Source organism: Periplaneta americana, chromosome 5 (genome assembly GCF_040183065.1).
Source record: "Periplaneta americana isolate PAMFEO1 chromosome 5, P.americana_PAMFEO1_priV1, whole genome shotgun sequence".
In the NCBI taxonomy this organism is placed as follows: Eukaryota; Metazoa; Arthropoda; class Insecta; order Blattodea; family Blattidae; genus Periplaneta; species Periplaneta americana.
The window spans coordinates 75,969,553-75,985,768 of NC_091121.1; the positions used below are offsets into that span (position 1 = coordinate 75,969,553).

Below are 16,216 nucleotides of genomic sequence, written 5' to 3' on the forward strand. Positions count from 1 at the left end.
CATTATTAACTCTGTTTGCCAACATTATTATTAACTTTCTTGAGAGAATAATTTTTCTTATGACTTATATAAATGTTTATATCTTATGTTAAGTAAAGTGAACGACAAAAAATTAAGACAATCTTAGGAAGAAATATAGTTTGAAATAAGCATTCCAATGTATATTATGCATTTAGATGGCAACTAGTGTTTTATGGCTACATCAAGTTGTCTGTAATGGTGTTCAACAATGGCGTTTAATTTGCCGAAAGTGGACAATAATTTTCCGTGTTCAAGTCGACACTGTCAACTAGAAATGGGCGTACCACCGGAGCAACGTTCACAGTCCAAAGGTCAGATTTCAAACACCAACACTTCTAATGAACAAGGGTTTGGTGAAGATTTTGAATATGCGGTAAGTGTGCTTGTTTAAAAATTATCAATTAACGTCTCCATTAAAATGTAGTCCAGTCGTAGATTGTATCAAACAAAGTTCACATTAGTTCACAATGCGGGGGTCAAGCGTAACTGCGTGTGGGTAGAATGAAAGGAATTGTCATTCGCACTCTATGCATTATTCGTTCATTGTAATAAGGTTGGATTTTTTTTATTACGTATTTTTTTTTAAGTTGGTTATTTAACGGCGTGGTGGTCTAAGGCATCCTCCCTAGGACTCGCGTTACGGAATGCGCGTTGGTTCGAGTCCTCATGGGGGAAGAAATTTTCTCATGAAATTTCGGCCAGTGTATGGGACCGGTGCCCACCCAGCATCGTGATGCATTTGGGGAGCTAGGATAGGTAGCGAAATCTGGTTGCGAAAGCCAGCTAAAACGGCTGGGAGGATCATCGTGCTAACCACACGATACCTCCATTCTGGTTGGATGATCGTCCACCTCTGCTTCGGCATGTGGGCGTGAATCCAGCGGCAGGCTGGTCGATCTAGGCCCTTGATGGGCTGTAGCGCCATGGATTATTATTTAACGACGCTATATCAACTACTAGGTTATTTAGCGTCGATATAATAAGGTTGGATGTTAACAAATTAGTTTATAGATTTATTTAGGCCTAATTGTAAGGTTGTTATGTGAAAATATACTTATGCTTCGAGATCCTGTTGAGGCTGATTACATGGTTGTTTTTAATTTATTTGTGTTTTTTATACAACGGCCAGACAAGTGTCTTGTAATTCCTAGATGAACTCTTCTCGTCAAAATTACTGTATAAGCAGATGTCACAAATTCCACCGATTCTGGTTAGCTAGGCCTATATAATAATTGCGCAGTTGATTCATGTTCTTAAATAACCGATTAAAACATTAGAACATATTACTGTACTAACGCCAAGAAAATAGCTATATGTTAAATTATTATATTTTAGCATTCATCATGCTTCATCTGCAATGGATATTATGGCCCGTGTTTCGAGGAACCTGTTTGTGCAACATGCCATGCATTCCTATATCCTGAAGATATGAGTCACTCCGCAGCTATACAGTTATTCAGTGAGGTAAGAGGTGTTATTGTAAGACTGTGTACTTTCATTTGCACTGTCTTTCAGTGTACAGTGTAAACTCCTGAGTTCTTCGACAAATACTGTTCTTATTCATTATTGCGAGGCATTATTCATCAGAAAACAATGCACATTGTATAGGTTACCGTTAAAACCCGAACCATCAAAACCAATTTCAACTAGTAAAAACTAGTTTTAAAAAATGTAGATAGAAAGCGAGTTTTCGTGAGGTCTAGAATCAGTGATAGGTTAGGTTTGGTTTGTTGAAGATATTGTTTAATAAGAGCCTAAACAAAGCAAACCTAACCTAACCTTTCACTGATTGTAGACCTTATGAAAACTCGCTTTGCATGTACTTTTTATTGAAGCTTTTGTTTGCGTAACATTATATAACAAATTTTACCGAAAATATCATGTAGCCTTTTCTGAAGGTGTGAATGTGAAAAGTCATTTATTTCAGACTTTGAAGGCGAAATTCATACATAAAACAAATAATTTACTCTGCACTCAAATTACTATTTTTTTTTGCATTGTTCACAGAAATAGCCCTTAAAAATAGGCTAGTCTCTATAGCTTATAAAAATAAAATATCTGAGTAATTTATAAATTCTACAATTTAAGTGAATGTATGTACCATAATTAATTTAGTAGAAATTCACTTGAAATCGCTTTTAATATTATTTTGAATTTAGTGCATCAGAAAACATGGTCAATGTTACTTATGTCCCGCCCACTATAGAGACATAGGCCAATTTTACACATATTTAATATAACTTGTTGCTTCTTTGACAGGTTAGCTTTGGTTAGTTTAAGTTTTTGTTATAGCCTACCTTGCATATACGATTATAGCGCAACATTGGCAATGATAAAAGTGAAATATTCGTTCAGTGGGCATTGGATACTCTACATTCACCGAAAACATTTCTCGTTTCTTTAATCGGAACATGACTTTTGGGTTAGCATCCTCCAATCTTTTCTACATTCTGCCTTCCTTAGTCTCCACATATGATCTATGTACCTATGTACCTTAATGTCACGTATCATCTGACATCTTGTTCTGCCACAAACTTTTCTCCTGTTCGCCATTCCTTCCAGTGCGTCCTTCAGTAGACGGTTTGTTCTCGGCAATTAACCCAGTCAATTCCTTTTTCTCTTCCTGATCATTTTCAGCATCATTCTTTCTTCACCCACTCTTTCCAGCATAGCTTCATTTCTTATTCTGTCTGTCCATTTCACATGCTACATCCTTCTTCATGTTCACATTTCAAATGCTTCCAATTGTTTCTCTTCACTTTGTCGTGATGTCCATGTTTCTGCCCCATACAATGCCACAATCCACAGTACAAGTCTGAATATAACCTTGAAATTTAATGAATCTTCACTTTCGTTGTTACCTCTGAAAGTAAGCTGCTTACACTAAAAGCCTACCTTTCCAGTTAACATTTTCATAATCTCCATATTATTTTTAACTTCATTATTGTGTTTAATTCTGAACAATTCATTGTGTCTATTTAATAATTTAGAAATATGGGAAGCCTGCTTCGAAAGTTCTTTAAATGAAATGTAGCAACTCAAATGATCTTAAGAAGAAGCATGTTTAGCCAACCTCTTCAGTAAGTTCTTCAGATCATCAAAGTCTACCGAAGATCCAGCTGTTCTTCTCGAGCTTAACAGTAAAAAAGCCAGCAAAACAATTTATCATTCTTGCACATCTTCGCAACTATTAATATTAATCATGTAACGAGGTTTGGAATCCTCAAGTTTCTGATTTACCTTTGCGAAAAAGTAATAATGATGAAGTAAGACACTCTTCTTTGAGAGAAACTCGTATTTTAATTTCATTTAGTGCCGAAAATGGAATGTAGCACATTTTGAGGCAATTGGTCAATTTGACATGAAACTTGTATGCACTGAATATGAACAAAATATGTCTAGTATTTTGGTAGTAGTCGATGTACACAGACATACAGCATGCCAGAACTAAATCTTTGGCATGGGGGATGTTGCAAACGTGTATGTTTGTAAAAATCTTGAAATTAACTTTCTGTACCATGACAATACTTTCCCTCTATAGCTCATAGAATAAGAAAGCAAAATATTGTGTATGTAGGTAGATCTTAGATCTGTGTGCTTAGGAAAATATTTGGGGCCAAGAGGGATGAAGTAACAGGAGAATGGAGAAAGTTACACAACACAGAATTGCACTCATTGTATTCTTCACCTGACATTAGAATATTAAATCCAGATGTCTGAGATGGGCAGGGCATGTAGCACGTACAGGCGAATCCAGAAATGCATATAAAGTGTTAGTTGGGAGGCCGGAGGGAAAAAATCTTTGGGGAGACCGAGATGTAGATGGGAGGGTAATATGAAAGTGGATTTGAGGGAGGTGGGATATGATGATAGAGACATGATTAATCTTGCTCAGAATAGAGATTGATGGTGAGCTTATGTGAGGGTGGCAGTGAACCTCCAGGTTCCTTAGAAGTCATTTGTGAGGTAGAACTTACTTTAAGATAATTGAAATACAGTCTTGTTACTGATTAATCGTGTTTTTTTTTTATAGAAAACAGATGATGGAGATTCAGGGAATGATGAACCAACTGACTTATTTTATGAGCGACGACAAAGTCAGCAACAGCAACAACCACCACCACAGCCCCCTCCCCCTCGGCGCCCTGTGGAACCTCCACGACCATCTGGTCTGGCTGAACGGCTAGAAATGTTGAGCAATCCACGTGAGATAGATGACCTTACACCAGGTGTTGTGGAGTGCTTGCCACCTGAAGGTTGGTGACACGGTAGATGTGTAGACTGTATTCTTGGACGTCTCGTATATTTACATTTCTCAATTGGAGCATTGGATATGAGGCTTTCATGAGTTCTTAAAAATCCTAAACTTTTGCTTGTCTGAAGTTCCAAAGCTCTCAGGTGCTGTTAAAAAGTGTGAATTACAGTTTTTGTCAGATATCGTTAATATCATGATATATAGATATTTACCTATTTTTGTTGATGATTTTTGAATTGGATTTATTGTATAACTAGCCGTATCCGTGCATTCCGCTGCACCTGTTAGAAATACATATAAAGTAATTACATAATTAAAATAGGACGTTTGATCCAGGGAACATTCGTGTTTGATAGAAGGATAAATCGTTTAATATGTTACTTAATTTAAATTGTATTTAAATAATTAAAATGCGATCATTTTGGTCCAGAGAGCAATCATTTGGTGCAATGACAATTCCTTTAACATGTTTCTTAATTGTTATTACATGCAACCATATTTTAATGAAGATTGACATAATATCATTCAGTTTTAATGTGTATGTTTTATATTACTTGCTATATGTTTCAGAAGTTACTGTAATAACATTGTAGAATTATGTCCATCTAGAGAAACTACAATTTCCAATGGGAAATAATAATTAAACAATTAATTAGCTTCCGATATTACTTCATAAAAACACAGAAACATTCTCTGTAGGCTATGTTTAATAGCTTTCGATTGTTGTTGTCCAAGGCCCTTTATAGACAAAATCATTTGTTTTTATTTCAGTACAGTGCCTTAGATGGCGATGTTATTGTAATTTTAAAACTCATTTATCTCATTAAATATCAGTCCTATCAAAATTTTGTATAGAATAAAACTTATCGGAAATTATTTTTAAAGAAAGTTTTGTTATATAACATTCTTCATGAAAATTAATAATAAGGGAGATATTTCGATTTATTTAATTCAGGCCCCCTTATAACCTCCCTTTTAAATAATATATTTTGAATGCCATATAGCCTAAAATCTAAGTTATAACGAACTTAATTTATATTCCAATTTTCATATAAATCGGTTGAGGCATTATCACGTGAAAAGGTAACAAACATCCAGACAGACAGACAGACAGACAGACAGACAGACATACAAACAAACAAAAATTTCAAAAAAGCGATTTTCGGTTTCAGGATGGTTAATTATACATGTTAACACCAATTATCAATTATTTTTGGAAAATCGAAAATTACCAGAAAAATTTTAGCTACAGATTTATTATTAGTATAGATAATGATACAGTAGAGTCCTGCTTATCTGACGCAAACAGGCTGGAGGGATGTCAGATAAGTGAGAAAGTCAGTTAATAGGGAAAGGGAAAGGAAATATCATTGAAACTTACAGGTGTCTTGATACAGTTTACAATACAACTAAAAAATTGAGCCTAAAACAGGTTTATGCAGATTCATAACAGTTCCAAAACTAAATTTGTTTAAAAAAGTTTGTAATAGACTTTGCTTGCCAGCTGAGAGTCTTTTTTTTCACTGTTATGTCTCGCATTCTCTGTAAAAGTAACACATCAATGCTAGAGGTTACTGCTTGTTGCTCCATGTAGTTCAATGCTTTTTCAAGGGGTTTGAATCCTTTATTGTGTGTTATTTTGACACCATCTTTAGCTACGTTTTCTTCCTCTTCTGTTTCTTTTTCTTTTTCCCTGTTGTTAACAATGCCAACAATGTCTTCCTCAGTCACTTCATACTGGTCACCAAGGGCAAGCCACTCATTAAGGTCTTCATCAGTCGCCTCTACATATCCAGGCATTTGTTTCAGCAAAGGCAGCATATTGTTCATGTTTTCTGCGCTACACAACAGTAAGCAGAGACGCATGGTGTAAGGCACTGATACTATGCGTACGCAGTCAGACACTCCACTGGCACATCCACTGGGTTGCAGGAGTAAAGTTCTGTTGACTGCGCATGACTCATAGGATGACGGTTGTTGTTTAGCCCGCTAGAGTACAATCTGGGCTAGATATGAATGGTATGGGACAGTTTGAGCCAATTTTTTAGAAGGTCCTGTTGGAAGGTCACTTGAGCGGGACTCTACTGTATTTCTATTCTATTAATGTATAATTTTTTTATTCTTAATAAAATCAGTGATATTAATCTTCCGATGAATCATTTTGGAGTCAAACCTGTAATAACAGGCCTGCAGTACATTTAATTACAGGTTAAGTGACATTTGAAATTAGTGCCAGTTCTCAAGTAAAATTCTGTGCTTTCCATATTGTTCCTATGCTTAAATTATATTTTGTAGCAACGTTTATTTCCATAGTTGTCATTATTACATTTTGTGTCGTATGTTTTTCTTCTGAGAGGGGTCCCCTTGGTGCTATTCCACAGGAGTAGGCTATGTCCCGGCACTGGGTTTCCCCTTCTCCCTTCCTCATCACTATCATCTCTCATTCCATACACTACACTTACACGAACACTTACACATACACGAACACTTACACATACACTCACCCTAGCAAACGACATAACTCTCAACAGATACTACATATGTACAGTGTGGCCCGCCCAAGTGGTGTGCAACTAGAAAATGGCTCACAGTTCTGCCATCTATCTGCTATATGCGAAACCCGAATCATATAAAGTGAAGTGGGTAGGCATTGAATACATACATACATACATACATATAAACACACATGCATACATACATACATACATACATACATACATACATACATACATACATACATACATACATCAGAGTCGTGCAGATTGGCCCTCAGTGCAGCACTGTCAGTCCTAATGCATAAGCAGCCCAGACCACCCAAGACCAACACTGCTTGGCGCGGCCGCTTCCTAGCCCGTTGCGGTGGGCTCCGCAGCCCAGCTTAGCCCACCGCACTTCTCAGCACTCGTCTCAGCACTGCAGTGACATCATCCCACCAGTTGATTGCATTCTACTGTTTTCCTGCTTGCACGCTAGTTGTGCTTTCGCTTGATGTGTGGCATGAGCACAACGGACACAGTACAGAATTAAAATATTTTCCACTGCTGTCGAACACAGATTTAAAAACTGTTCCTATGGTACTTTTTAAAATTTTCATCTGACTCTGTATTTTTTAACTTTCTTACTACGATTTTCTCCTTCACTACTTTTTCTCTAGAGAGATTGTATTTTAGAATGTATGTTTTAACGGCCGGTGTCTGTGATAAAGTTTTTCCGGGCTGCTATTACACTATCAAAATTTTTTGGCAAAGGTCTTTTTATAAAATATATATTATACAATATATGACAGTGTAATGGGTTTTCTTTTATAAAAGTTCCTTTGATAAAAGATCTTTTATTAAATGTGAGTGCAGCTTGTTATCTTTGATAAAATATTTAGATACCGTGAAACAAATATGGCGGCACGCAAATATAACTGGACTGTTGCTGCCACAAAAATTCTGACATCAGAGTATGAAGCAAATTAAATGTAAATAAATAATTTTTATAATATAATATTAATATTATATGGGCAAATCCAGAAATGCATATAGAATGTTAGTTGGGAGGCCGGAGGGAAAAAGATCTTTGGGAAGGCCGAGATGTAGATGGGAGGATAATATTAAAATGGATTTGAGGAAAATGGGATATGATGATAGAGACTGGATTAATCTTGCACAGGATAGGGACCGATGGCGGGGTTATGTAGGGCGGCAATGAACCTTCGGGTTCGTTAAAAGCTATTTGTAAGTAAATAATATTTTATAATAATTTGTATAACTTTTCAAGTCCTCTCATTGTAGCTCTTTCAATAAGTTTAGATGTATACCTCTCTTATCACGTCTTTCAATCCATGGTTTAACCACTTACCAGATATTTATTCATGGTGTTATAAACTTAACTCGTAAATAACAGTATAAACAAATCGTAAACTTAACACGTAAATATTAGTATCAGCAAATCCACGGAATGCGTGTTCATTGTTGTGGAACAAGTGGTAGGAGAGATTTGTTCCTAATTTTAGGTCATGTTTGATAAAATCTTCTGAAAAGATTTCATGTAGTGTAATATACCCCAAATCCTATCTTTTATCAAAGATCTTTGATGTAATATTTTATCATAATATTCTTTGTCAAAGAACTTTGATAGTGTAATAGCAGCCTCACAGAGACTGTATTTTCTTTGCGATGCACCATTATTTGGACTCATCTTGAAAAACAGAAATCAAATGTTTGAAACAGTAGCTGATCGTTGATCAAACTGTACATACAAGCACAAACCTGCGCCAACTCAATTCATAAGTAACTGATAGAAGCAGAAGCTTGGGCTCATGCTTTGATACAAACAAGTTCACTGCACTAAACTGCTCCACAAGCAGTCCACCGCGACCCGTGCGGTTGTGCAGGGTGACAGCACGGGCTAGTTCCGTGCGACGCTGCTTAGCCCGTTGCAGTCAGCAGTGGGCAAGCCCGTGGACTTGGATCAATTTGCACGACTCTGACATATATACATACATAGGTTTAGTAGTTATTTAGTGGTTTATTTTGTTTAATCATAGTTATTATTATTTTCATGGCACTTTTCATACTAAGGTACATCCAGACTTTGATTGATTTTATTTCTGTAAAAGGTCTGGAGTACTAAGTTTCGAAAAAAATCTTCCCAAAAGAGTTGAGCAAATTAAAATTAACTTTATAAAATTGGTTTTTAAAGTTTGTTTAAAATGTTAATTGTTACTGCATAATTGAATATGTTTTGTTGCAGTGCTTCTTGCTGTGTTTTCTTATCTCGACGACATGTCACTGTGGTGTGTGGGTAATGTGTGCAAACGTTGGCGACATTTGCTTCGTACTCACGTGGCTGGAGAGCAGTGGCGTGTGTATACAATGCGACGCTGGCCACTTTTTAAACCTCTTTGTGGTGTCCAAGATTGGTTTAAAGTTTACACAGCATTGTGAGTTTTGTATCCATGTAGTTGGAAAGCATAGTAATAAACGATTATATGGGAAGTGATTTGTATCTTTAAAAGTAATTTTCACCTATGGTTTTTACAGGATTGACAGCTGCCCCTGCAAGACTTGTTTACAACAAATGGCATTGCAGACACAGCCTCCTGGTGAAGAGAATTCTTGGAGGAGGAATCGTTTAAGGAATGAACTTAAGAGTGAGTATGATAAATACTTCATTATTTAACCTTTGGTTATTTTACATTCGTCATTATTCTGCATTTGTAGCTTCGATATTGAGATACTGACAAGAAGTCTCAATAAATGAGAGAAATGTACTGAACTAATGAACGAAGTAGGTGACTTACTCAGAAAGTGAGCTAAATCATGTTAAAAATGGAGAACATTAATTATTATTAACTTTTCATAGAACATTCATTACCGGATTCTGAATATATATGCAGAAACAGAATATTAAAATATGTATGTAAAGTTATGCACAAGCACTTACTAAAATATTTTTTCCCCTGGATATTTTTCACATTATCTTCCAACAGAAGGCAGTGTTGTCAACCTCGATAGTATACTGTACTTTTTTCTGGACAGGCAGCTAGTCCATTGCAGAAGATAGCTGATGGTATTTCGAAATGTGGCATTCAAAGTTTATAGGCTGGGTAGGACACATGTCGTGATCCTTTTGTAATTTATACTATCCAACAATTTGCCTAGAGAAACTTGGGAAACAAAAAAAAATCCGAAGTCAGGATAGCCATTCCTTGCAGTGAGAAATCATGGGTAGAATAAGGACATTTCGCACTCCCAGTAAAATAGTGTCGTAACTCGAAAATTGTTATTTGTAAAGATATTATATTTCCTACTAAATTACTGCTTTAAAAATATTTTAATAAATAGGTACCAAAACTTTGATAATTTACTATTTTATTATTACAATTTCATACCTCCAACTAACAAAACAGCGTTGGAAATAATTTACAAAAGTAATATGTAATTTTCGACATATGACAGTATTTTACTGGAGGTGTGATTTATAGGACGACAAAGGAAATGGAGAGTTCGTGATTGGTCACTGGATCACAGCAGCATTAAGTGTCCATTTAATTGACACACTGCCAAAATAAAAAGAAAAATGAAGTTTTTTCAAGTGTCTGAAAATCCATGAGATTTTAAATTATTATTCAATATAAAATCAGTGTTTTATTGTCTTAAAGATACAAGATGCACTGTTAGCCAAGCTGCTATGATGTTAGCTTTCCATGATTTAGAACCAGGTTCAAATCTTGTTGAGTGTAAGTGAAATTAGTGATGGACAGCAACAGTGTTGGTACAGGTTTTCTTACTACTTTCATTCACCCTGCTATAATTTCACCATTAATAATAAGTCACCACCACCATCATTGCCACTGCCACTGCCACCCTCACCCCACTTCCACCACTGCCACTGCCACTGCTTTCGTTGCCACTGCGAGCACTGTCACACATTCTACATATAGTCACACCATCACACTGTCACAAAGACATATTGGTATCATCTTCACAGTTATCATTACTGTCCCTCCGCATAAAGTAGTGGATTCACCTACTGTAATGCATATACGAGGCGCATCCAGAAAGTAAGTTTCCCGATTTTTTCCCTTTGAAAGTAAACGTAATTAGCCATGTCAATTGCGCATGTGTAACAGATCTATGACGTATCAATCATATGCCAGCCGGACAGGTCCCGCCTCCTGCGAGGTTCGGTCGGTGATAAAGTTCTTTAATGCACAAAGCATTGCGCCAATTGAAATTCATTGGCAGCTCTGTCAGGTCTATGGGCCAAACATCATGAGTAAGCAGATGGTGTCTCGCTGGTGTAGGCAGTTTTCCGAAGGTCGTCAAAGTGTCCATGATGAAGAGCGCATTGGGCGACCGTCCCTCATCAATGATGATCGTGTTGAGCTGGTGTAGCAGTGCATCATGGAGAACCGTCGCTTCACGATTATGGAGCTGAGCAGCCATTTTCCGCAGATATCGCGATCCTTGTTGCATGAGATTGTCAATAAAGCACCTGCTGTTCAAAAAAGTGTGTGCCAGGTGGGTGCCGAAAAACCTGACACCCGAACACAAAATGCAACGTTTAGGAGCAGCACTGACATTTCTGCAATGGTATCACAATGACGGCAACGAGTTCCTCGACAGGATTGTCACGGGCGATGAGACTTGGATTTCGCATTTCACCCCTGAAACCACGCAGCAGTCAATGCATTGGCGGCATAGTGGATCTCCGGTCAGGACGAAATTCAAACACGCTGTCGGTACAGAAAGTGATGTGCACGGTGTTCTGGGACAGGGAGGACATTCTGCTCATTGACTTCCTTCCAAGAGGTGAAACAGTGAACGCTGACCATTACTGTGAAACACTGCGAAAATTGCGACGTGCCATTCAAAACAAGAGGCGTGGAATGCTTGCTGCAGGTGTTGTGCTCCTCCATGACAATGCTCGTCCACATACGGCTCGGCGCACATCAGCTGTTTTGACGGAATTTGGCTGGGAGTTGTTTGATCACCCACCCTACAGTCCTGATCTTGCTCCCAGCGATTTTCACGTTTTCTTGCACCTCAAGAAATTCCTGTCCTCCTGTGAGTGTTTTGGCAACGACGAAGAGCTGAAGACGTCTGTCACATGCTGGTTCCATTCACAGGCGGCAGAGTTCTACGACAGAGGGATACAAACGTTGATCCCATGATACGATAAGTGTCTCAATTCTGATGGTGGCTGTGTTGAAAAATAGCTGAAATATTGCTGTACCTGTTGCCAATAAATGTTTTCCTGAAAGTGTGTGTGTTCTTTTTTTAAAAAAAAAATAGGGAAACTTACTTTCTAGATGCGCCTCGTAAATTATTTGGTATTTAGAAGAACTGTTCTCCAGCTCTGAAAAACTTAGTAAAAATCACATCCCATAATAGAAAGAACTCCTTGGATAAAGTAGTATACATACATAGATAGTGTTCAGCCCAAGGGCAAGTCTTTCACTGCAAACCCAGCATTCTCTAATCTTTCCTATTTTCTTCATTTCTCTTAGTCTCCGCATATGATCTATATATCTTAATATCGTCTGAAGTAGTATAAATGCTTAAAATATACTTCACACTAAGCTTGTAAAATGTTTTAAGACTGTCTTAAAACATTTTACAAGATTCTAATTTCATGAAGATGTAATATGCCTTGTGCTTGTATAAACGTGTTACACATTCTGAATATAGTGAAGTGATGGCAACGATTATGTTGCAGGCTTACGAACTGATCCTCCTGAAGGAATAGAAGCAGCCCCACTAGATCAGAAATGTTGTCACTGGCAAGCAACCATTACAGGTCCTGTTGGAAGTCCTTACGAAGGAGGCTTGTTTTACCTGTACTTACAAGTACCATACAGCTACCCTATGTGCCCTCCAGTAGTACGTTTCCTCACACGCATCTTCCATCCAAACGTGTCACGGCATGGAGATGTCGGAATTGATTCAATTCAGCACAACTGGAGTTTGGCTCTCACTATTTCCAAAGTTCTGATTTCTGTGCAGAGCTTGTTGACGGATCCATATTGTCAGGTTTGTCTTTTGGAAGTTTGTTTTATGAATTATATCAGGTTCTGTTAGAGGAATTAGAAAATAACGAGTGTCCTTTAACATCCTTGACTTTTCAACCAAGGTTTAATGTATTCTGTTATGTCCTTAAATTTTTGCATTTGTTTCTTCCATTATTTTTCTTTCCTTTCTCTCCTTTGATGTGTATGTTTATCTCGCAGATACAATAAAACCTGTCTTACATATTTTCCAGAATTTCTAACGAAGTCTGATAAGAGAAAGGTAGGTGGAGGCTATTGTTTAGTATATCTCTGCCTATGAATCCAGCTTTATTTACTAGTATCATATCAGATTTTGAATGGTAAAGAAATGGAGTTTTTTTTTTTTCGTCCACTGAGTTAGCTCTGTGGTAGTATGTCTGCCTTTAGACCAGCCAGCCCAGATTCGATTCCTGGTTACATTTCTACCTCGGGACTAGGAGAGATGGCGGTGCACAACTTCTAATCACTAGATTGTGCACCAATATGCTTGGGTTAAATCCCAAATCTCTTTGCAATGCATATGAAGAGAAGACATAGCTCATTGTTGATAGTTATTCGTCCGTCAGACAGGAACGTTAAGCCTGGTGGCCCCTTTGGTGCTATTCGACAGGAGTAGGCTATGTGCCGGCACCGGGTTTCATCTTCTCCCTTCATCATCATCATCATCATAATCATCATCATCATCACTCATTCTATACACTACACTTTACATGAACACTTACTCATACACTCATCCTAGTACACGACATAACTCTCTACAAATACACATCATGTACACTTGGTCAAAATGAAACTGGCCGGCTTCTTGAGCAGTTAAAATTTTGTAAGTCCCTTCGGGTGAGTGCGCAGTTCACAACTGTAAACCTCTGTGCGCCACTTTCATTAACTCCATAAGATGAGAAAGAGAGAAGGGGAAACCCAGTGCTGGCATGTAGTCTACTCCTGTCAAATAGCATCAAGGGGGCCGTTAGGCTTAACATCCCCATCCGACAGAAAAATCACTATCAATATGCCTTCTTTTCTTATGCTTTTAGCCATTCGTAACTTCCCCAATGAATAGGATACCCTTCTTGCTTCTTCACAACTCCATTTCATTGAAATGAAGATGAAGAGCCTCCATCTAGTTGTGAATTCCTATATTCATCATTTGCAATGGAAGGAGTCTTAAGCTATGGTTTGTCTACTGCGATCTTTGCAGACGATCATCGCTAGCAATCTTCGCTGGGATTCTGGCCCTTTGATTTGAATGTGCATGGTTTCTTTACGGCGATGAACGTCAATGAACAGTGCTGGGCTTGACGAATATTGTCGGAGTTTGCCTTCGAGGCAAAAACCTGGCGATCATCGCCAAGAAACCAATTGTAAAATTACAGTAGATCATGAACTAAATCATTTAATAACATGTGATTTACACATTACACGTACCATAATGGTGGTAAAACAGAAATCTTTCTGCAATTTCTCCACTAATGAAGACGAGATATTAATTGATTATGTCTCTAAACACAAATCGCTGTTCGACATGAGCCAAACAACAAATCTATATTTTTCAACAACCAGAACTGTTAATACAATTGAGTAAAATGATTCATAATTGAAGGACACACACGATGCGGCATATTTAGCTACTGAAGCAATAGTTTTAGTGTGAAATATTAAGTGAAGTGGAATGCCGAGCAAAGGAGAGAAGTGAACAACCTGCTTCCCACGTTAATTTTTTTATTTGTAACATTATTTCCTAAAGAAATGCTTCTAAATGAAAAAAAAAATAACATTGTAAAAATAAAGTGTTTATATCATTGGTTTTTACCTTAAAGTTACTGCTTATCTTTCAGCTGGGCTTATTGGTTTGTGAATAAATTTTATGGTCAATTTTACAGTATCATTTTCAATTGAACTTAAAACAAAATGAAATTGTTCGGAAGAAAGTCTGAAATATTCCTTAAAATTGGTGGGATCATTTTCAAGATGTCTTAATATCAAAGAATTAAAAGAGCCCTCTGTATATCTATTTCTAAACATGATATTAGCTGCTTTTAAGATCCATATTTGTTTTTCAAGGCAAAGCTTATATTATAATGTTATCATATTATCATCCACTTATCAGCTGATCAGATATGGCCAACTATATAAAACAATTTACTATTCACCTATGAAGTTCGCTGGTAAAGAAACCACTCTCTGATGATGAACACTGGTGATTTAAATCGTAGCATTGATCGTTCGGTGAAGATCGTTGTAGACAAACCATAGCTTAAGTTTCAATTCTTCACTATTACTTTCTCCCTCATTTAAGACACACTTTTGAATAATATTTCAAGAAAGTTATTTATTAATAGTACTATCATTTGATATATCATAAAAGAACTAAATTGACATGTAATGATACAATGTGTGCCAAGTTAGTGACACTATTTCCGGTTACAACCACTTCTTTATGATTATAGGTATGTATGGAACCAGAAGTTGGAAATCTATACATGAAGGATCGCTCAGCATTTGAGGATGTGGCTCGGTCGTGGACTTGGCGATATGCGATGCATGATGCTATCAGTCCTCTCTGAAGTCACCGAGACTAATTTTGTAATTATGTAATGAGATTTTGTAATTATTAAGTCTTCTAAAATACAAATATACTTTATGTGTTCGTCACATGTGTAATTGTATTTTTACCACACTAATGCAGTCCATGTCCATATATCCTTCAGTTGAAAACTCTGTTATTTATAATTGTAGGTATTCTGTATTGATACAAAACCAATATAACATTTTAATTTCAAAGTGTTGTATACAGTTATTCAACACTAGTACTTATTTGATATAGCTATGCTTATGGGTGTTCCTGGAACTAACCAACTGCTCGATATTATCAGCTTTTGGTTGCCATAGGAACACAATGCTGGTGTCCTCTTGACATTGGATTATTTGAACATCTTAAAACCGCATGTGACGTCAAGTGTGCAAAAATTAGGGATCAATGGTGATTTCTTCTTTCAGTAAGATAATGACCCGAAGCACACTGATTGGGGGTTAAGGAATAGCTGCTATACAGTACCCCACATGTACTACATACACCTCCCCAGTCTCTGGATGAGAATCCGATAGAGCATTTATGGGAAGAACTTAAGGCAAAAACGAGAGAAAGGCAGACTGCAAGTAAAGACAGTTGGAGACAATGCTTTGCTGAAGAATGGAACAAAATAGGCCAAAAGTGACACAAAAGCGTGTGCAATCCATACCAAGAAGACTTCAAGCAATCATTGCTTTCAAAGGACAGTCCACAGAGTACTGATATGCAGTTAAAAGCTGATGAATTTATTTTATTATTATAGTGGACAATTACTTTTGTGACAATACTTTTTCCAAAGAAATACTATTTGTTTCATTTGTTTTTTCTA

The 16,216-nt window shown here is 37.0% G+C and overlaps 1 protein-coding gene across 2 annotated transcripts; it reads left to right on the plus strand.

The window, feature by feature from the left end:
• The first annotated feature begins 124 nt into the window (after window positions 1-124).
• On the plus strand, window positions 125-15,470 carry LOC138699844 (uncharacterized). 2 transcript variants are annotated; one of them, XM_069826033.1, is made up of 7 exons: window positions 125-332; window positions 1,357-1,485; window positions 4,055-4,277; window positions 9,017-9,206; window positions 9,307-9,416; window positions 12,488-12,801; window positions 15,266-15,470. In XM_069826033.1, the coding sequence occupies exons 2-7, from the start codon at window positions 1,450-1,452 to the stop codon at window positions 15,380-15,382; spliced, it is 990 nt and encodes a 329-aa protein (XP_069682134.1). In that variant the 5' UTR covers window positions 125-332; window positions 1,357-1,449; the 3' UTR covers window positions 15,383-15,470. The 2 variants fall into 2 exon arrangements, with proteins under 2 accessions (XP_069682134.1, XP_069682133.1); XM_069826032.1 differs by having other exon boundaries at window positions 126-394.
• The last annotated feature ends 746 nt before the right edge of the window (window positions 15,471-16,216 follow it).